The sequence below is a fragment of the Macrobrachium rosenbergii genome, chromosome 4, assembly GCF_040412425.1.
Source record: "Macrobrachium rosenbergii isolate ZJJX-2024 chromosome 4, ASM4041242v1, whole genome shotgun sequence".
NCBI classification, from domain to species: domain Eukaryota; kingdom Metazoa; phylum Arthropoda; class Malacostraca; order Decapoda; family Palaemonidae; genus Macrobrachium; species Macrobrachium rosenbergii.
The window spans coordinates 31,964,134-31,987,500 of NC_089744.1; the positions used below are offsets into that span (position 1 = coordinate 31,964,134).

At 39.0% G+C, this 23,367-nt stretch overlaps 1 protein-coding gene across 6 annotated transcripts in view; it reads left to right on the forward strand.

The window, feature by feature from the left end:
- The window catches only part of LOC136832257 (beta-1,3-glucosyltransferase), a 132,718-nt gene that overhangs the window by 64,150 nt on the left and 45,201 nt on the right, over window positions 1-23,367 (forward strand). For all 6 annotated transcript variants that reach the window (XM_067093154.1, XM_067093131.1, XM_067093124.1 and 3 more), the window contains 2 exons: window positions 1,367-1,544; window positions 10,534-10,669. In XM_067093154.1, the coding sequence (XP_066949255.1) occupies window positions 1,367-1,544; window positions 10,534-10,669 (314 nt within the window). The remainder of the gene's footprint in view (window positions 1-1,366; window positions 1,545-10,533; window positions 10,670-23,367) is intronic.

The following is a 23,367-nucleotide window of genomic DNA, read 5'->3' on the forward strand; positions in this document are numbered from 1 at the left end:
CTTTCAAAGAAAATTAGATTCTTCTTAATGATCCTTGTAAATGAAATAGGTTCTTTTTCTCCTATTTTAGACACCCTCTTACAATCCTTATTCCTTCATGCCTTGTCTCACCACTGTCTTATAACAACAACCAGTCTGTCACTTTTTGCACAGCTGGCTGCTCCTTGTTGCTTCCTGGGTTTCTGTTGTTGCATTTTTGAAGTGCATACTTTTTCACATCAGGAGGGGCTATGGTGGGAAAGGAAGCTGAAGTGAGTTCGGGACTGGGGTTTCAACAGTAGCATATATCCTGAGAGAGTTTTGAGGCTTCCTTTGTTTACTGAACCAAATAATTCTGAACTTGCTGATTGGCAGTCTCGGGCTGTGCATGCCCTTGTAGTCACATTAGTTGCTATTGCTTGACAGACTTTACTCTCGTGATCACTTCCTCTCTATGCCTACATTAGGTGCTCTAGAGGAGGGCCTAAACAGATCAAATTGCTCCACTGGTCAGGACATCTTAAGGGCTGCCTCCAGGACAAGCCACAGACGGGGTTTCTATTCAGTTTTCTTGTTATTACCCAGGCTGATTGACAGGGAAAGTAGAAATTTCCATTTTATTCTTTCTGTAGTCTGGTGAAAGTATGCATGGCCTGCATCACAACATCAGAGTTGGAATGACCACGAATTGTTTTCTGCACCAGTCGGGTGCTTGTGCTTGGCCCTCTTTTCTCCAGGTGATCTGTGAGGGAAGACACAAGGCATTTAAATGTGATTTGTGGAAGGGGAGAAATGTCAAACGAAAGAAGAAAAGGAACAGAGAAAAATCCCTTAAGCTGAGCAGTGAGGTTCTTCCTTAAAAAGTGCATGTGGTTGGGATGGAAATAAAAAAGGATTGTAAGGCATGTCGTCTTATAAACATTTCATATTTGCTTTAAGAATTAGGTTGGTGGTGTCACTACTGTACTTTTATGCATGTTCCCTCCTCTAACGCCTGCAATTTCTCTTAACTCATAAATCTGAATGCATGAATACTGACTTTTGGCTGTCTGGCATCTGGCAATCTGCCCACAAGTGCTCAATGCTGACTGTTAGTTTTCTTTTTTTATTTTAGGAGGGATTGACATGTCCAGGACAATTTCATGACCACAAAATAAGTTCATTATCAGTATTGGTTATGAATAGAAAAATGTTAATTTTGTTTGATAAAAATTGCTTGTTTTCTGTGAATCTTTAGATAAGACAAGACATATATGGTTTTCTGCTGTAAATAGTTTTATGTGTAATGTCATTTCTTCTAGCAACTTGGAACAGAGTCATATCAATATTTCTTCCAGCCTTCATCTTTTGCTACACTGCTTATAGATATATGTGATCTATTTTCCAGTCTTGCAAAGAAGTGGTCAGATAAATCGCTAAGGCCAAAAGTGGATTTCACGATCGATGCTCAGTATGAGTTTGCACGTTTCATAGAATCAGACGGTGTTGTTCTTTCCCACCACGATTGTTTCTGTCTTGAAGATCGTCCTGACTGTGCTGTTGTATTCAGTCCAGACCAGTTATGTGTAAGTGTCATACTAGTAGTTTTTGGTTCTTGATACTGAAATTGTATAAAGAATTTTCTGCCACAATTGGAGTGTTTTTTTTTTTACTGTAGATATCTTTTTACATATTTTGTAAACATGTAGAGCCTCATCTCTTTTTAATAAAAGTACTTTTAACTTCTGGAAGGGTACTTTGGTGTATAGATTAGCCATCATCATTGGGGAAACACTTTTTATATTAACTCTAGTAGGCAATGATAATAAGTGATGAATGTCATAGACTTTTTTTTATAAATGGTAATACAGTAAACCCCTTGTATTCGCGGGGGATGTGTACCGCACCCCCCGCAAATAGCTAAAATCCGCAAATACTTAAAACCCCTCTAAAAACACTTAGAACTGCCAATTTTGATAGTTTAAGCACAAGAAAAACCCTCTAAAAATGCTTATACCTGAGTGTTTTAATAGTTTATCACAAAAAGTGCATTTAGTCGTGAAAATTATATGAAAATACAGTAATTAGTGAATATTTATCAGTGAAAAATACCATGAATAGGCAAATTTTCTGCGAATAATGGTGTATCTATATACAGAGATGACAAACACACATTGATGCACTAGACAGCAGACAGTAATACACCAAAACTAAACACTTACTGTGTGTTTCCTTGCCATTCTCAGTCTCTCTCTCTCTCTCTCTCTCTCACTCTCTCTCACTCTCTCTCTCTGTCAAAAGTCTTTGTTTTATACATGAATTAGCTGTTTGCTTACTTTCCTCTTTCTCTTTTTGGGGTAATTTTTTATAAGAAAGATTTGTTCATATGTGGAACAACCTGGGTCCTAACAGCAGGATAAATCTTCTGGCGCCAGCTAGAAACTGATAAAAATAAAAACAAGAATTGTGTATGCAAGGAATTGGTGGCATCTGGCATCTGTCATGGAGGTGAGGCAGGATGCAGCCAGTAGCCCAATCTCAACCCGTGACGTATCAATTTTCTTCTTACCACCATTGAGAGAAGTAATTTCTTTCTCTCCTTCCTCTCCATAGCCAGTTGTTTTTGCCTTTGCCCGTGTTTTTTGTGTGTTTAGTGTGTGTGCATTTTGGTTTTTATCATGCAGTCCCAAAACCCAGCTAAAAGTTCCGTAAGTTTCAAAGAAAAAGTCCTGGTGTAGGCTCATATCCTAGCTCATGTTATTTGGCTTCCTTTGAGACTGACCCCTATTCAGCTTTTAGTAGGTGTAGATCGAATGATTGTAATGTGACTAATCCTTGCCCTGAGTGTCGTTCTTGGCCTCCTGTGCAGTGGAAGAGATTTGCCAAGAAGAAGCGGCACGGGAGGAAGTCGGAGGTGCCATCTTGGGAAGGATTTGCTCCTCCTTCGATGGATGTTCCTCAGATTTCTTGTTGTTCTGCTTATCCCCTTGGTTCTTCCTTGTCGGGTGTGTCTCCTTCCTTTTCTTCCGTTGATTCGTCTTTGGAAGTTTTGGAGAAGGTTCTCTGGATTTGCCTCATGCTGCCACGTCTCTCTCAGGGGTTGGGGGGATGTTTCCCCTCCTGGGAGGGTGGGGCAGCACCATCTTTTTCCTCTTGTTTCAGATTCAGATGCTCAGAAGATGTCGGTTGTTTGGGCTTCTTTAGGCCCATCAGGGGTGCCAACCTTAGATGGCCTGCTGTCCCATTGCATGTCTTCACACATTCCTGTGTCAGCCGCCATTACAGTTCTTGACCCTCCCGGCCTTCACTCTACTGGGTCTCGCATTATACCTACTGGCGAGATGCCATTGGTTCTCTGTACGCACCATCCTGGGTCACCTCCTGTTCAGCCAGCGGTTGCTCCGACAGATCGTGTCCAGAGTTCGTCTGCTCCCTTGACATCACAGCCTAGTTCTACTATGATGTCACCTGTGGCTGCGCCATCTGGGACTCTTATCGTATGTCTGGGACTCTATCATATGTCTTTTCCAGATCTATGAATGCTATGCTCAGTCCTTTCTGCTTTTCCCCGTGTTTTACCATCATCTGTCGAAGGGCAAACACTGCATCTATCTTTCCTCTTTCTGGCATGAAACCAAACTGTTCTTCAATTGCAGATGTCTTCCCTGTAGCGGGGTAATGCTTTCAGTGCACCTCATTCGGTGCGCTGTAGGCATTACTTAAGGTTCTTTGCAGCATCCCTTCGGCCCCTAGCTGCAACCCCTTTCATTATGTTTACTGTGCTTCCTTTCGTTTTCTCTTTCCTCCATCTTGCTATCCACCCTCTCCTAACAGTTGTTTCATAGTGCAACCTTTGAAACCTTTCTGCTTTCAATTTCCATTTCAGAACTGAATGACCTCTTAGGTCCCAGCACTAGGCCTTTGGCCTAAATTTTATATTCCTTTCCATTCACCTACAGGTGTTTCTTCCCTACTCTTTTTATCCATTATTCTTTCCCAGATTTTTGTGGTGTGAGACATTAGCTTTATTCTTCTGTAATTTGCACAGTCCTGGATGTTGCAATTCTCTTTATAGATAGGCACAATAAAACTTTCTTTCCATTCTTTTGGTATCTTTTCCTGGCTGAATATTTTCTTTGCTAGGTCCCACAGTATGTCTATTCCTTCGTCATCCAGGCTCTTCCACACTTCTGCAGAAATTCCATCTAGTCCTATTGCTTTACCATTTTTCATCATCTTTAATGCCTTCTTTACCACCTCCCTGCTAACAGTACATGTCATACCAAGGTTCAGGAATCCATCTTCAATGATTTTTCTAGGATTATCTTCATGTAACAGGTATTCTTAATATTCTTTCCACCTCTTCTTTATCTTATCCTCATTGCACAAAACCACTCCATTCTCATCCTTAGCCTGTTTTATATGGGAGTCTTCAGTGCTCTTGTCCCTCGACTTTCTGTGAATTTTTCTCCCCCCCCAATGCTTTTGCCTTTTCTTGTGCAACTGCCTTCTTTACCTGTTTCTTATGTCTTGTGTACCTCTCCTTATCCTCTTGCTGTCCATACTTTTCCCAGATCTTTTTTGCATCTTTTTGACTTTCACCTCTTTCACTTCATCATTCCACCATCAGGTTTCCATATTGTCAGGAGGTTTCTTTCCAGTTGTCTTTCCAAACACCTCTCCACCCATACTCTCTTTACCTCCACCTTACTGTTGTGATTCCACCAGTCTTGCACTCCCTCTAGTAATCTAGCTTTCCTCAGCACTTTCTTTAAATTCTTACCTCACTTCCTCCTTTTGTGTCAGTTTCCACCACTTGATTTTTGGTGGGACATGTGCAGGCCTACCTTTTACTGTGTTCCTTATTTCAAAGTTCATTACCACCACCCTGTGCTGATCTGCCACACACTCTCCATTTATAACTTTACAATTTCTCACCGCTCTCAGATGTGATCTTCTGCACATGAAGTCAATCTGACTTTCTCTTGCTCCACTCGTGTATGTACTGAATTTACTTTCTTTTCAAACCAGGTGTTGACAATAGCCAAATCAAATGGCACTGAGCAGTCCGCAAATCTCTCTCCCTCGTCATTTCTCTCTCCAACTCCCCAGCCACCATGCACCCTCTCAATACCCCCTCTGGTCCTTCCTACATGTCCATTCATGTCAACACCAATAATTAATCTCCCTTCTACTGGTTGTTCACTCAACCTTTGGTCCATTTCCTCCCAAAACGCCACTTTCTCAACTTCATCACATCCTGTTTGAGGGGCATAAGCACTCATGATGTTGATTATTTTTCCATCTAGGCAGTTTCACAACCTTTGCTGTCATTTGTCCTCTTCATGCTTATTATGCTGTCTTTTAAGCTTTCTGACAGAACTATTCCTACTCCATTTCTACCTTCCTTATTTGCTCCAATATACAGCAATTTATATCCACATCCCAACTCTCTCGCTTTATCTCCGCTCCATCAAGTCTCCTGCACACAAAATGCTCATCTTTCTTCCCTCCATCAGGTCTGCTATCTCTCTTCCCTTTCCAGTCACATTCAAGTTCCAACCCTCAAAGCTACCATGCTCTTCCCTCTCCTCGCTCTTCTTTTCCTTCTTTGGACTTGCTTCTTCAACTGAGGGGTGGCCACTACCCAGTAGCCCTTGCCCATTTATCACAGGGGGCTGGCGAGGCCCCTGCGCATTGCCTACAGGGGACGCCTTGCACTATCCAATTTCTGATGAAAGTACACTGTCATACATTTGTCAGTGCGCTGCTTGTAGATCAACATCCACAAAAAAAATCTAGTTATTTATATATATTATGATTTTTATTTCATTTTTATTTAAATGATGACACTTTTCCCTCCCAGGTACAAATGAGAAAACACTGAATTGCCATTGCAAACTTACCATGACCTTTGAATATGTTGATCGGCATTGGTTCACACTTTGGTTAACTTGAAAGTTTCCCAACCTCATGTTCCTGACTTAACCTTACTGAGATTGTTGTTGCTATAACACTTCCTACCTTATTCAAAACCATTAAAGTCAGACTCTTCGGGTTCTAGTCACTTCCTTTGTCATTGCTCACATGTATGAGAGGAGTCATCAAGTTGACAAATTTTATGTAAGTAACAATTAAATTCTTTCACAAAAATTGTGAAATTGTTAATTTGGAATGGATTTGTTTTTTTAATGCACAGAACTGCTCATAAGTAATTAAACATGAAAAGATAGTGATGATTTCCCTTAATTAAGATGTTACTTTTGATGTTGAAATTTAAATGAACAATTGGGGGATTATGATGAGCGGGACTATCAGAACCGTGCCTGGACACATTTATGAAAATGAAATGTTTAAGATGACAGAATTGTCAGAGATCATCTCCAACAGTATCAGCCCAGTTGGTTAAATTATGGCTATAAAAGTCATTGTGTACTACCAGTTCAGAAGTTGGATCACATTCTCAAAAGCAATTTTACCCCTTGCCTAACCAAGCTCCAAAGGGCCAATCTTTTATACTGGCTTATTTGCCAAAATGAGGATTATGGGCTTTACAGCACCCTATATGTCAGAATGATGATGATTCATGCCTTGAGTCATCTCCTCTACCATCTCCAAGATGACTCCAACAAAAGGGATAACAGGGACTTACATGGACTGTGCTTCATGAAAGAAATTATTGTTGACAGGACAGAAATCTTAGGCTGTAGTGTGGACCAAATTACATCTCCATATTAGAAGCCTTTTGTTGCAGATAAGGAAAGGCTTCATTAAGCTTCCATTATAAAAAATATTCACCTCTCCAACAGTACATTCTTGGCTTCAAGGGTTTTCTGGCCAGGTATACCTCTTGTTCCTCAAACTTGGAGCTAACCTTTATTCAAGTTTGACATTTAAAGGTTAGTACAGAGATCTTTGTAATTCCTGCTGGTTTTGGCATATGAGGAATGCAATCCTATGATTTTGGTTTATGGAAAGGCCCAGATCACTTCTGAACTAATGTACTTACCTGTAGTATAGTGGTTGCCTCTAACTGTTTTGATTGAAATTCACTGACAATGACTAGGGTGACATCTTGGCAATGATGGAACCTCTGCCCAGACAGAGCTATAAAGATTTGTGATTGATGATGTAAGGATGTTTTTTGTGTCAGCCACTCAGGTCAAGAGCTTTATTACAAGTTGTAAGAGTGGAAACAATTATCTTTTGTACGTTGGAGGGGCTCAGTGGATGTATAGTGCTTTAGGTGGATATCCTTCTCACCATAGATACATATATTACTGTACAGTACTGGTAGACCCTTGTCTACATCATTTTATGGTGCTTGGGAATCAACACACAAGAATCTGGCACTGTTTGTTTCTTTGCTCCTTTCTGTAGCTGCAAGACATGCTGGTTATTTTATCCCTCTTTTGTGTAAGCATTCCATACTGCTAAATCATGGGATATTCCAGTTAATTTCTTATCAAAGCCTGACCATAAAGTTTTTATCCCCTCTTCAGTGGCATAGTCACTCCACGATGGTCTTTCTGAATTTCAAGCATCTTAGCTTTTTTATAGTTCACAAAGTGTGGATCAGTACACCCTCTCCTGGCCACTGAACTTATTAGTTGACTTCACCCTCTTCATTTACCTCAAAACCTTAGGTGGTGTGAGATTATTATTTAGTGAATGGTGTCTTTTGACTTGTTTGATTTTTTTTTACTAGAGCTGTACTATGTCCATTCTATAAGATTTTAGTATGACCCTGAACCTTTAATTATTTGGGAGATCTTGTTTTAATTTATTTCTTACTACAGTTCCTACCAAAATAGTTACTTAAACATATGTAAACTGATGAGGTTGAGTTAAACAAGGGATTTTCTTAAATACAGTAGTAGCTATTCTGTAATCCAAACCTTTCAGTATACCCTGTGAAAAGTGCCCACCTCGTAAGTTGAGGTAGCAGAGGGATTGAGTTGACTGCTGTTGTTACTTCCAGAGGCAGCTGCCCAAAGGGATACTTGAGATGTTTTTCATCTCATTGTGTATTTGGGTAGCTGCTTAGTGCAGGATTAGTCATACGTAAACTGATGGGTAATTATTAAAAAGTAAATGTTATTTTGATAAAATCTCATATTTGTTTCTTACAACCCCATTAACACCTACAGACCTGAAAGGATATAGTATAGCAATCTACCATATCCTGAAATATGTGTAAACAGGAAAAAATCAGTTAAGAATATGGAAATAAAATGAAGTTACTTGCTTGGATCCATATCCATAGCTACATGTGGTCCTAACCTAAGGAGCAGCATCCTACTTGACCAGGCCCTTCGCTTCCCCTTTTGACCCTCCTTAACCTTGACTGAGAAACATCACTAGTTCTTAAAGGGATACATCCTAATCTAACCTAACCTAGTATGCCACATCCTACCTGATCAAGGGTGCCTTGCTCCACCTCCAGTAAACCTCCCCCTAGCTTTGTATAAAAGTTATGCTAGTACAGTAATTCTTATAGGAATATATCCTAACTTAGGCCCTAAGCTAACTTAACCCAGGGTACAGCATCCAACTCAAGGTTCCTTTTCTACTTCTTTAATTGTAAACTAGGTTAAGTGTTCACTGGTGAATTGTCCACTTGTTTAAATTTCAACTGGTTTGGTTCTAGGAAGTGGCGTTTTATTTAATAATTGATAATAGTGCATCATCATAATACTTTATTAGAAAAGTTTTGTGTAGGCTTTAAAGTGCAATGGTGGAATAAGGTTTTCTGATGTTTGACCTCAGCAATCAGTACTCAACTAGTTAGGCTCCATTTAAGGTGCTAAATACCATGAATTTTCATGGATTTTTGGGAAACATCAGTGATTCAAAAAATCTTGAGCACATCAGAATGCACTTAAACTTTTGCATGAAGTTTTATTTGTTAATTGTAACAGATTGGGCACTTTTTCTTTATGGCATTCTTTGTCTCTCCATGTATGTAGGTTGGCTTGGGAGTGGCTGTTTTTATAAAAAATAAAAAACATGAACTATAATGAAATAAGGGAAATTGTCTGGTAATTATATATAAAAAGTATTCTAGTTACTGACAAAGCCCACTTTTTCTTAGTCACCAAGTGGAAATTTTAGTATGAGTATGTGTAGTTTTTTGTATGAATGTAAGAGCTGTTTTTGTATCAAGGCAATATATATATATTTACTTTTATACATTCTTGATCAAAAATAAATTATTTTTAATGTGTCTGAAGAGACATCAAGCAGCAGTAACAAGACAAGGAAAGTGTAATATTTAAGAAGGCTTTAAAATGCCCAAGGGAAGACATTGACATAGCATTCTCCACTGCTACCCTTCCAGCAGGTGGCAGTAGAATTTGACAGTATAAGTGAAATTGTATTGCTGCTTCATTGGAATCCCCAAAAATAAAATGCAGTGCAATGTAAACATTCATACAAAGGTTTTGCAATGGTTGCAACATGGTATTGTCCCTCCATCACCAATAAAAACATTCAAATAATGATAAAACAAAATCAAGAAAAATCAGATGATTGCCACAGGTGATGAATATGAAGTTTAGGTTTTCTAGCAAAGCCTGGCTACTCTGAGGGAGCTGGTGCCCCAGACTCTCGCCAAATATTCCATTGAAGATGTGAGAAAAAATGCGCTATTCAAGTAGTATAGCAATTTATCTCTAAGGCAATAATTTAACATAATTTTTCTTTATCATACTACAACAAACACATGCAGAATTTTTGAAGATTAATATCTGAAGGTTATATTCATTACATTTATATATATAAATTGCTGTGTATGGGCCAATTTCCCAGCCAAATACACCAGAGGAGAAAGGAATGAAATTGGTATTTTCCCTTCAGGTCAGTTTTCTTAAGAAATTTGTTTATCATCATTTTCCTTAATGGAATACAAAAATTGCACGCAGACTTTCTGAGGGCTGTTACCTTAGTGTAGTGATTTTCAGATATGTGCAAATATTTCTCATAGGCCAATTTCATTATACCAAATACAGATTTGAAAAGAGGAAAAAGTCAAGTTTCTCAAAAGATTAAATTTGTTCTATACTGATTTTTAATTATTTTAAAAATCCAAAAAAGTTTTTAAAAAATGAAGCAAGAAATAGAAAATCAGTCTTGCACTAATATTGTTATAAGTATTCAACATGAGAAAATCTGCAACAATTGATTAAGTATGTATAAAGAAAATTGCTAATTAATTTGAAGAATAAATATTTATTAAAATAACTCAGCCTAGATGACTTGAAATTTTTATATGATTGTCATGGTACCAGTACAGGAAAATAAAAATAATGGAGAACCAGTGAAACCTTAAATAATGTATACTGTCCCTTAAAGTAATAGAATAAGTACTTATTATAAGTACTGTACTTATTACATAACTATTTATCGTATAGGAGGAAATACTCAGTGGATTTTTTATATTTTCATTCACAATGCATAAGCCGTATTCTCACTGTCAAAAGTCCCGTTTGCTGGAAATATTCAGCTGTAAAGCATATGCAGTACAGTATTATTTTATTCAGCTCTAAAGCATATACAGTATTATTTCCTTTTCAGGATGCAGTTTTTGCAACAGATGATATTCATTTTGCTGTGAAGACATGCTCACAGTTTCATAGGGAAAGGCTACCTGTTTTAAAAGAAACCTGGCTTAAACAGGCCTCAAACTATGCACTCTACAGTGATGTTAATGGTAAGGTTTTGCATATGAATGTCCATGTTATTTAGTATTCATGAGATTTTACTTAGGACAGTAGTTAAGAAACTTATGTAGCACTTCTAGATGTCCTGAAAGTTAAAAATTTCTGTAATGGCATATTTTGAGAATCTTAACTGCTGACCATATTTTAGACATTTCTACATTGAGAACAGAGTGGTATTGTTATGTAAAGAGGATTGGTTTGTTTCATTGGATGACATTGCAGAAAATCCTACACCAAATAAGCTATTAACATAAACTGTGTCATGCGAGCTTCTGCATCCTTAATGTTATATTGTGTTGCCTATGATTTTCAAGGTTTATGCATAATTTTTGGATAGCTAAGTGTAAGTATGCACAGATTCATACTTTATACATAATCCAAGAAGGGGGCATTCTAATACAGGCTGAAATATTTAAATTAACCCTTTAACACCGAAGCCCTATTTACAAAAACGTCTCCCGTATGCTGGCGGCGTTCGGTGAGTTAGCGCCGAAGCGGAAAAAAAGTTTTTTTCAAAAAATCACAGCACGCTTAGTTTTTAAGATTAAGAGTTCATTTTTGGCTCATTTTTTTGTCATTGCCTGAAGTTTAGTATGCAACCATCAGAAATGAAAAAATATCATTATCATATATAAATATTGGAATATATGACAGCGAAAAAAAAAAAAAACTCGTATATAATTGTATACAAATCGCGCTGTAAGCAAAACGGTTAAAGCTAATGACTTAATTTTTTTTAGTTGTATTGTACATTAAATTGCAATGATTTTGGTATATAACAAATTTTAAAACGATCAAAGCAACACAGAGAAAATATTATCACAAAATGATGCATGAATTCGTAACTCGCGGACGTAAAAATTTTTTTTTTTTTTCAAAAATTCACCATAAATCGAAATATTGTGCTAGAGACTTCCCGTTTGTTGAAAAATGAAGCTAATTGATTGAATATTACTAGACTGTAAGTGTTTTAGCTTACAATTGCAGTTTTCAACCATTTGGTCGCGTTAAAGTTGACCGAAAGTCAAATTTTTCTATTTATCGTGATTTTATGAAAATATTTCAAAACTGATAAAAGCTACAACCATGAGTTATTTTTTTGTTGTATTGTAAATGAAATTTGCGCACATTTTTCATATATAAAACTTTATGTAACGACTAATATAAAACGGTGCAAATATTACGACAAAAGACAAAAGAATTTCTGAGATATTCAGTTTATGTAACGAGTTACGATAACATGACGTAAAAGAATTTCTGAGATGTTTTGGCGAGTTATCACACGCAGACGTAAGGAAAATGTTTTTAAAAAATTCACCTTTAATCGAAATATTGTGCTAGAGACTTCCAATTTATTGCAAAATGAAGGTAAACGATTGAATATTACTAGAATGTAAGAGTTTTAGCTTACAATTGCGTTTTTACCATTTCGGTTGAGTTAAAGTTGACTGAAGGTTGAAATTTCGGCAGTTATCGTGATTTATATGAAAATATTTCAAAACTGATAAAAGCTACAACCATGAGTTATTTTCTGTTGTATTCTACATGAAATTGCACACATTTCCATATATAAAACTTTATGTAACGACTAATATAAAACAGTGCAAACATTACGACAACGTGTGAAAGAATTTCTGGTGCGGACGTAAGGAAAAAAGTTTTTTAAAAATTCACCATAAATCGAAATATTGTGCTAGAGACTTCCAGTTGGTTGCAAAATGAAGGTAAATGATTGAATATTACTAGAATGTAAGAGTTTTAGCTTACAATTGCGTTTTTGACCATTTCGGTCGAGTCAAAGTTGACTGAAAGGTTGAAATTTTGGCAGTTATCGTGATTTATATGAAAATATTTCAAAACTGATAAAAGCTACAACCATGAGTTATTTTCTGTTGTATTGTACATGAAATTGCACACATTTTCACATATAAAACTTTATGTAACGGCTAATATAGAACAGTGCAAAAATTACGAAAAAAGTTTTAAAAATTCACCATAAAGAATTTCTGAAATTGCAAATGAAGGTAAATGAATATTTAGTTTTAGCTGGCATAAGAAAAAGTTTTTTGAAAAAATTCACCATAAATCGAAATATTGTGCTAGAGACTTCCAATTTGTTGCAAAATGAAGGTACATGATTGAATATTACTAGAATGTAAGAAGTTTTAGCTTAGTTGGCGTAAAAAAGTTTTTTGCGTTTTTAGACCATGATTGGTGAGTCAAATTGCATTTTTGACCGTGAGGTTGAAATTTTTTGTAGTCAACGTTTGCTACGCCCACTCGGCATTCAACAGACAATTTTAGTCGACGTTTGCTACGTCCAACAGGCGTTTAAGGGTTAACTGAATAAAAAAAATTTGTAGGCTCTGACAAATAATATAGTACATAAGTGTATGCAGATAGAAATAAGAAGCATAAAAAGCACTTATTTTTATTTCATTTGGTGTGTACTCTTTTTTTTCTTTGTACTAAATAGGGATGTTTGAAAGATGAAGCTCACCGATATAACGGACAACAGTATATCGTACTTCTGTATTTATTGATGCGAAATGGAAATATCGACTTGAGGGTTTTTGCCTCCAGATCGAGCGGCAAACTGTTTATTAATTTACATTGTTTTCAGTTCTAAAAATTATGCTAAAGCTTTTACTGTCTTGCAGTTATATTAATAATAAGGTTTTTATCTTACTGTATGGGTACTGTTTGTTTATATAAATAAGACCCTTTATAGAAAAAATAAAAACAGAACTTCAGTATTGTACTATCAGAAAAAATGACTAGGCTTACATATACTGTACAGAGGTAACTTGATTGGTTGTCACACTTCTGCAAGACAGATTTATTTAATTTGTATTATATAGATAATTTGCTGTTTTTACAATAATATTAATATTTTAAAATTAGTAAGTCATTATTATAAGCTTTTAGGGGTGTATATATTTAAGAATAACAGTTGTAGGAGGGTAATGTATGATGACTGGGTGCTTTGGGATGATGGTTCGGGGTGTATTTTTGTTTGAAATTATATTAAATTGTTTTAGTATGATAATTTAAGGTATATTTTTGTTTGAACTATTAAATTAGGCAGTGAACTGTTAAAATAGGCAGTTATAAATGTTTTAGCTTAAAGGTTACAGGATATAAGTAAACTTTATAGTAAAAACAGACATTCACCTATCTGTACAAGCAGTCCCCAGGTTACGACGGGTCCGGCTTACGACGTTCCAAGGTTACGACACTTTTCAAATATATTCATCAGAAATTATTTCCCGGTTTACGATGCATGTTCTAGGGTTACGACGCGTCGTACGCCAATCCGACGGAAGTAATATGGCTCCAAAACAGCAGAATAATCAAAATTTGGAGCTTTTTTTATGAAAAACTCAATAAAAATGCAGTTTACATCATTTTCAATACACCCAGGGCATTAAAAGTAAGGTTTTCTTAGGATTTTTGATGATTTTTCGGTTTGCGATGATTTTCGGCTTATGATGTGGTGTAGGAACGGAAACCCCGTCGTAAACCGGGGACTGCCTTATACTAGAACGATATATCGGAGTTTCTTTTATAACGGTGTAGGCTTGGATGCTTTAATCTGATATATCAGTTAGCTACTGGTTTCTTTTCTCTGTTTTCAGCTTGCCCTCCTTTGTGTGTCTATACTCCATTACCCTTCATTTATTTAGAAAAATTGAAAATTTAATTTGAGAGAAAATAAATGAAACATGCATGCACAGGAGTATGTACTTATGTTATTTTATATTTTAATTTTCCAAGTTCTTTACTCCATTACCATTCATTTGTGTAATAGCATGAACATATAAACCTTATATTAAAAAAGTACAGTAATGTAAGTACTGTCCTTTGTTATTTTAATTGTTTTCACTGATTAGTTGCATTTTTGTTATATTTTTATTTTCCCCATGTCAAATTTTTAGGGATTAATTTTGAACATACACTTTAAAATTATCATCATTCTCAATGGGAAAACTGTTAATGACCAACAGATAATACATATCAGTATATCACATCTCTTTCTTTACTCCAGACATCAAAGATTATGTTGGATAGTCTTATAAAGCTTTAAAGGGGATTAGACACTGATTATAGGATAGTTGGTTAGTTACAAAAGTTAGTTCTTAACCAGACCACTGAGCAAAACTTGAAGCTCTCATATGACTAGCTCAGAAGCTTTGTTCTTAGAAAGAGAACTAGATTAATTAGAATTTGTTGGGTAAGTTACAACTTTTTAAAAACTATACTGTAGTTGAGACTGAAATTGTTGAAGATTCACACAAAATTTCTTTAAGCAATTTGTGTTCAACAATTGTCATTCAGTGTCAGTTGAAATTTGGACATTCACACAAAATGTGTTATTATTGTTGTATGTATTGTTTTAGACAGGAAGTATGAAAATTTTTAATATTTTTGTATTTGGTTAATTTTGCTGTACAGGCTGTCACCAGTTACCTTTTTTGCTCAGCCTTCAAAAGCAGCATTATCTACTTTCATTCTCAACAGTCATTCTGTGGTGTGTAGTGTAAGTTTTGTATCACCACCTTAGTACCTTGGGAGGTAAGAAATTGTTGGTATCCTGAACATATACCTGCAAGCCCAACTTCTCTGGCCACCATTTAATATTTTTTGGTTCTTGGTACACTCCTCAGTAAACACCAGTGGCTTAAAAACCATAGACTACACTTATCTAGATCAAGCTTTGTGGAAACAAGAAAGGTGAAATAATTAGCAGCTGACCCACATCTTGAATACTAGAAGGTGTAAATACATATACGTAACTGAAAAAAGACACGCTAAATGGCAACGCCGCTTTTGTTTATGTAGTAGAAACTGTTGAAAATATGAATGAATTCTCTTTTCTCAAAGGCAAGCCTTATTGGTGGAGACATTCCTGACCAGTTAATATATATTCACTTGATTATTTCAAAAGAAATTAAGTGACCTGATAAGGAAAAAAGTTTACGAACAAACTACGACGTGATTCATGATTTTATACGTGATTTTTAAAATTATGTAAGACCTTGTATCAGAGGGAAATTACATAACGTAAAATCATCATACATTTGCGTTTGGCTCTTAGACTGACATAGGAAATAGACAGGTGGAAGGATGCAGGGGAGGTGGGGGGAGGTTTGCGGGAAGAGGGAGGAGTTTTGTGTAAGGTAGAGACGATGAACTATCAAAGCATTCATAGCCTTGTTAACAATTTTTTCCTAACTCCTAAACCTTTTGAAGCTAGTTCTGATTTCCCATTGAAACTATAAATAATGTAGCTGCAACGACTGAAAATAAATATCGATACATCTGCAAAATCATAATGATAAACATGACCTATTCCTATACACGAAATGAGAGAGAGAGAGAGAGAGCGAGGGTACAGTAAATGTTAGTTACTTCTACAAAATTTTATAATAAAAGTGCAGTTTTCTTGTTCATTTCTTTCAGTTTCTTAACTCAGTTATTAAATACCATAACCTTGACCAGTCCCGTTCAAATGTTTCTCACCACAATTAGCTACATTAGAATTCAAATATTTACAAAAACTTCAAATGAATGACTGGATGTAAGGGTGCCTCTGATTGGCTGATTACAATTATGGGTATTAATTCGTTTACTGACACATGCAATGAGGCTCATCATCTGTTTTATGTAAACCAAATATTTTCCTTTGAATATCATCTATTCTATGCTGAAAATTCAGTCAAGAGCGGAGGGAAAGTAGCTGTATCTTGAACAGCCAACCGTTCTGTATATCATTATCAGAAAAAATACGAATTTTTTGTGAGAATATGGATGAATAAAATGATTGGAAATATTGAATTCCCAACAGATACACAGGAGTTTGGAGATGATAATAATGCATGGGCAGAGATATTGGAATTAATAAAAATTTCATTAAATGTATTGGCGGTCCTGATAGGAATTCTATTTTTAGGCATACAATACCTGGTAGCAGTTGTTGGATAACATTTTTTAGCTCATTCGTTGTGGCCAAGAATATAGGATGTCTACCCAAGAAGAAGGGCCAAGAGAGGTCAGCTAAGAACGAAGTTTCCTTTCCACCAAAAGCTGTTGAGATCACTCGGACAACTTTTAATATGGAGTTGTTTTTACTATTAATATAATCTTATTATGCCACAGTTTTAATTATAATTTATCAGCCACTGACTGTTGCTAAACGCTCTTTTACTTTCAAATTATGCTTAGTTAATATTCTTTATAGCATGGTTACTGGGATATAGAATGTATATTTTTTTTGTTTACCATATAGAAAAATCAAAGGTAGCATATAATAAAATGAGCTTTGTCTATTTTCATTGTTGCACACAAATTTCATATGTCTTTAGTTGTTGGCTAAGACAAAATAAATATCTTTTTAAATACGAAAAAATCATAAATAATAATATGGTATTCACTTAATAAGGGATTTTGACAAAGAAAAAATCTATTTCTGGGGGAAGACCTGTGTCACCCGGTGAAATAACCATTAAGCACTTATTTCTAGGTATAAGTATTGCTAAAAATACCAGAGAAAAAAGCTATCAGGAATGCTGGGGTTACTACCCCCAGTTCGATCATCTATTAATCAAAATAGATGTCGGTATACACAAAGGGTGAGTGTGTGTTGCCACTGCCACAGGCCTCTGCCCTGTAGAGATTCCCAATCTCAAAAACCCCGGAAAGTGAGGGGCCGTCACATATCCAACTCTCACTGCCCAGCCAACCAACACCTCAGCCGCCATATTGGTCTCATTCCAGGTTAGCACCCACCCCCCAAGCTTGGTATGTCTACTATGGGGGAAACGGAGAATATGGGTGGGTCACCGGGTGACACGGGTCTTCCCCCAGAAATAGATGTTTCCTTTGTCAAAATCCCTTTTCTGGGTTCGACCTGTGTCACCCGGTGAAATAGTAACAGAGAATCATACAAAGCTTAGTGAAACCCCTAAACAATTACTGAGATGGAGATAAATAAAACTATCAGTACAAACTGAGTTTAATTATTCCAGTAGCAAAAATAGGACATGATTAACAATACATGATAAGACATGGTCAATAACAAGGGGCAAATATGTACAAAATACTGGAAATACCAAGACACTTAAATGCTAACAAAGATAACTGTACAACATAACATGGTCAGGAGTCAGGCTGTGAAGCATGCCTGACTAAGAATAGATGGCAAGGTAAGTAAACGAGGCAGGTAGGCGAGAGAGAAAAGGACAGGATAATTAAGATTGCATATGTTAATCTAGGGCGAAAGGGACAATGCTTCCTGCAGCCACTGTAGAAAATTTTAGAGCCTCCAGTGATTTAAGATAGTGGCGTTTGAACACTGATGGTGATTTCCAACCCATTATATTTTTAAGCTCCTCAAAGTTCATATTATGAAAATAATTAGTGGAGGTGGTCACTGCTTGATATCATGAACCTTAGGTACTGAATCCGGGTTAGCTTGTTTAATAAAATACAGTATTTGTTGTCTGATGGCCTTTAAGGAAAGGGTTCCTCCTTTTCCCTGACAAAAAGAGGACCAGACATTATATTAGAAGTTCTATGTAAATAAGCCTTTAAAGTAGTGACTGGGCATAAGGACAGATCCTGTGGAAGGGGGATAACCTTCCAAGGGGACCATCTATCTTGTGGATCTTCATTCTTAGCTAAAAATTTTTGATCCGGGGATAGAAGAACTTCTCCTGACGGGAGGAAATCAACATGGTTCGGTTCTCTAGAGAGAGCGGACAGTTCAGAAATTCTGGCACCTGAAGCTAGGCTAATTAAGAATAACGTTTTCCTTAACAGACTCAAATATGGACACTGCTCATTATCAGTGTCCAATGCAAATTTCAGTATGTCATTTAAGAACCAGGAAACCGTGTGTGGACGGGTTGCTGGTCTCAAACGAGCGCATGCTCTAGGGATTGATGAAAAGTATGAGTCCGTTAAGTCAATATTGAAACCATGTAAAAATATCTTTTTTAAAGCTGACTTTGCTGTAGTAATAGTACTAGAAGCCAGCCCTTTTTCAAATAATGACCTAAAGAACGATATTGCCAGATTCGTGGTCATCACTTTAGCTTCAGATTCTTTCAGGAATAATGCTAACTTTTTAACTGCTGAATCATACTGTCTGAGAGTAGAGTCCCTTTTATCTGATTCTAAGAACAATGTATTAACAGGATCAATATTAGCACCTCTCTGAGCAGCGAATTTCATGAAGTCCATAAAGCCAGGGCATTTAGAATTCTTGAGGAAGCTGACACAGTCCGAGTTTGTACTATTTGAGTCAACTTTGGCCTGGGTATTTGAATACACCGGAGTTTCAACTCTAGAAGAAGAGGAAACCAACTGCTCTTTGGCCAGTTGGGTGCTACCAGGGCCACTTGACCCTTGAATGACCTGAGCTTGTGCAAAACTTTCATCAACAGGTTTATTGGTGGAAACAGATAGATTTTCTGCCACATCTTCCAATCTATTGAAATCGCATCTGTGGAGTGAGTAAGAGGGTCCAGATTGGGAGCAACGTAACATGGAAGTTTGTGGTTGCTCTCTGTGGCAAACAGATCTACCTGGAGACCTGGTACCTGACGTTGAATCCACTCGAATGATGTTTTGTCCAGAGACCATTCCGACTCCAGCGGAGTTGTCCTGGATAGAGAATCGCAATGACATTCGGACACCTGCCAGATGGGTGGCTGATAAGTGCCAATGGTGCTTTCTTGCCAGGGAGAAAATTGCTATCATCACTTGATTGATCCGCTCGACTTGGAGCCCCCTGTTTATACAATGCACTACTACTGCACTGTCCAGAACCAGCCTGATATGGATCTGTCTGGATGGATGTAGTTTTTTCAGAGTTAGAAATACTGCCATTGCTTCGAGAATGTTGATATGGAACTGGCGGAACATTGTGGACCACGTTCCTTGAACTTTTCTGTGTTGAGAATATCCTCCCCACCCGCTTAGAGAAGCGTCTGTGTGAATCACCAGTGATGGAGGAGGAAACTGGAGGGGTACTGACCTTGATAGACTCTTGACTGTCAACCATGGCCGAAGTCTTTTCCTCAACACTAGCGGAATTAAGGACACCTTGTCTCTGAGTTTGATGTTGGCTCGTCTCCGCCACACTCTGTTTATATCTTTCAGTTTGGCTTTCAGAAGCAGGTCTGTAACAGATGCGAACTGAAGAGAACCCAGGACTCTTTCCTGGAGTGGCAGAGTGGCTTTCCTGTTTTTGAGGAACTGCCTGGTGGCTTTGGCTATTTCCCTCCTTTTGGCTGGCGGAAGAGACAGTTTGTGTGAGTCCAGATCCCATTGGATTCCTAGCCACTGAAATCGAGCCTCCGGAACTAGGCGGGATTTCTCCATGTTTATTTGGAAGTCTAGGGATTCCAGGAAGTTGATCACTATGGCTGTTGCTCTCCGACATTCCTCAGCGTTGGATGCCCAAATTATCCAACCTTCCAGGTATGCGGCTAAAATGATCCCCTGGGACCGTAACTGCTGAACTACTGTTTCTGCCAGTTTGGTGAAGATTCTGGGCGCTATGTTGAGCCCGAATGGCATGACTCTGAATGAGTAGGCCTGTTTTCCTAGTCTGAACCCTAGGTAAGGAGAGAAGTTTCATCGCAACCGGAACGTGATAATATGCATCTGAAAGATCTATAGAGGTGGTGACGGCTCCACGAGGAAGTAGGGTTTGCACCTGCGAGATTGTAAGCATGCGAAATTTGTCGCATTGAATGTAAAGACTGAGACAAGACAAGTCTAAGATTACTCTTTGCTGACTGGAGCCTTTCTTCGGAATGCTGAACAGTCTGCCTTGAAATTTCAGGTGTCTCACTTTCTTTATAGCCCTCTTGTGAAGCAGGTCCTTTACAAAGTCCAGGAGAGCTTTGGATGGGGACTGATGGAATCTGACTAGTGGAGGAGGACCTTTGCTCCAACTCCATCCCAGACCTTTGGAGACTATGCTGTGGGCCCATGGACTGAAGGTCCATTGGTCCCGAAAAAAGATACAACCTCCCGCCTACCTGAGAAAACTCATTGGATGGGAGGGGGCTTACCTCCTCTACTGCCCGGCCTCCTCTCCCTCGAGAGGAACGTGACGCAGCCCTACCTCTGAAGGAGGCTCTGGCTCTGCTTCCCCTTGCGTTCCTGTTAAAGCCCCGAATGTCCCCTGGCTTTCAAACGAGGCGTTGAAAGCCGGAGACGCCACGAAGGTTGGGGAAGCAAGGGTATGCTGAGCAGGCTGCATCAGCACAAACTGTTGTTGAGGCGGGGCCTTTGAAGTTGAAGGCTAACCGACCTGGGAGACCGGTACAGCCTGCATCACGGTCTGGGTGTGAGGTCTTCTGTACCTCCTGAACCTTTTCCCCGATTTAGCTTGAGATCCGGCGGACTTGGTGGCCTTCCTTTTGAAAGGGAGACCCCAGCGGGAGCGGAGGCTTTGATTTGCCCTGGTTGCCTCCGCCAGGACATTATTCACTTCACTCTCGGGGAAGATGTTGGCGCCCCAAATAGAGCTCTTCAAGAGCCTATTGGGCTCATGCCTTATGGTGGCGTCCGCGAAAATGTGTTTGCAGCAATTCACCCTTGCCACAATAAAGTCATACAGGTCCGCCTGGAATCCCGCCAACAGGGATTTGGTTAGGACCTGGAAGAAAGGTTCTTCGTTATACGTAACTGCTGTTGCCTCTGTCAGGCACAAAGAATTCATGGAGCAACTCAATCTGCACCTGGCCTCAAATTCAGCTTTTAGAAGAGCCTCTGGAATCTTGGGAAGCTGTTCACTGAATAGAGATGAAGCGACTTGGGGTCGAGTTTGCCCACCGTGAACGTGGCTGGAGCTCCCAAACAAAATTCGAATCTCCGGGGAAGACAAGAGAAGTAGAATCTGTCTCCCGGAGTTGAGGCAGCGGTTTACCCTCGATGCCTGCCTGACAAGTCAGCAAGGCTACCTTAGACATGCAGGGAGTAGGGACAGCATCACGCAATGAGAACATGGTGAAGGTCCCTTTGAAGGGGGTCAGTTTGGTGTTCTCCGCCTCCCACTCCGTGAGAGTGCGCAGCAAGGCGGATTGGGCTTGGTCCCTAGGAAAATAACTGTCTCCTTGGGGACTTTGTCTGATCTGATCCAAACCTCTTCGGTAAGTCTGGCATAGCCTGGGTAGGGAGGCACCAGGTCGGGTGGGAAGAACTCCAATTCTTCCAACCTGCGTGTACCCAAGCCTTCAATTGTAAAGGGTATCTTCATGCCGAGGGCATGAAGAGCCAGACGCCAAGGGTTTCCCTTATCAAAGGGAGGAAGGCTGGAGGCATCCGGAACAGCCACGTTTGAGCCGCCACTCCGGAGCGCATAAACCCGAGAGCACGTTCTCCTGGTTCTGCATCCTCTCAGCTAAAGACTTCCAATGATCATCGGAAGACTTCAAGCCTGAAGCGAGCTGAGAGGAAAGATCACTTATCCTGGCTTCAACCTTCTTGTCAAGCTTTTGCAAAAGGAAATCTGCAAAAGCCTCAGGGTCAAAGTTAGGTTGAGGGGGACTCGCCTTAACCGCCTGGATCTCGACCCTTGGCAGGGGAGCAGCCTTGCTGGTTGAAGCCACCGGACAAAGAGCCCGTGACTTCGAGGGAGCTACAGGATTAGATTTGTGAGATCTAGAGGACTTGGGTAAGCCCTTAGTTTTTCAAGGTTTTCACCTTGGGGACAGTAGACCTCGATCTGTCCTCAAGGTAAGTGGATTTCTGGAAACCCTGAAATGAAGATGAAGAGGAAGAAGGAGAATTGAAAAGGGAGCTCACTCCACCTGCCTCACTTACCTCCCTACCTTCTACCTGGTCCGGCTCGACGTTCATGGGCTCCACATTTAGGTTGATGGCCGCCACCTCTTTGCATACGTTGTCGTCTTGGGAGGGCTGCGTCTCTACCCGGATCTGCTCTATCAAGGGGGTGGCTACTTCCGCCGGAACTGCAGCTGAGGTCCGGGCGCCGGGGTAGAGGAGATTACAGATCCCCTCTGAAAGGATGTAGAGTCTCCCCAACAGGACGTTCCTCCCGAACCCGCCGACCCAGGCCTTCAGGGTTGACAGCGAAGAGTCGCGGGAAGTATGGTCAGACTGAAAGAGAAGAAAGGCTTACTAAAACGAACACCGGACGCCATATTCATCAATATAAGCCATGAAGTCAAGTAAGACTAAAGGTTAGCGGACTTGAAGCTTACCGACTCATCCATCACCTGCTCATACAGAGCGTAGCACACCTCACAGCCGTCTGGGTGCCAGACGATCAAGTCCCCTACGCGAACCGCACAGCCGGAGTGGGATCGGCACACTACATGGCCGTAGGGCTGCTGAAGGACCGCCGTGCACCCAGGCTCCTGACAGCGTACCATCTGTGAGTGGATAGATGATACATGTGTATGCTAATTAAGGCACGCCGGAGTAGAGCCGGCGGAGATAGAAGCCTTAAACTAATATGGGTGATGGAGCATTCTTATTGACAATCCAAAAACCCGCCGGAGATAATCCGACTGAATAAAGATAATATACAATACATGAATAATGATAAGTTAAGGACCGCCAGAGTTGGTCCGGCGGTAATAGTACACCTTAACCTAGGATCATGCATCATAACAATTAACAATAATAATATAAATATAGTATAAAA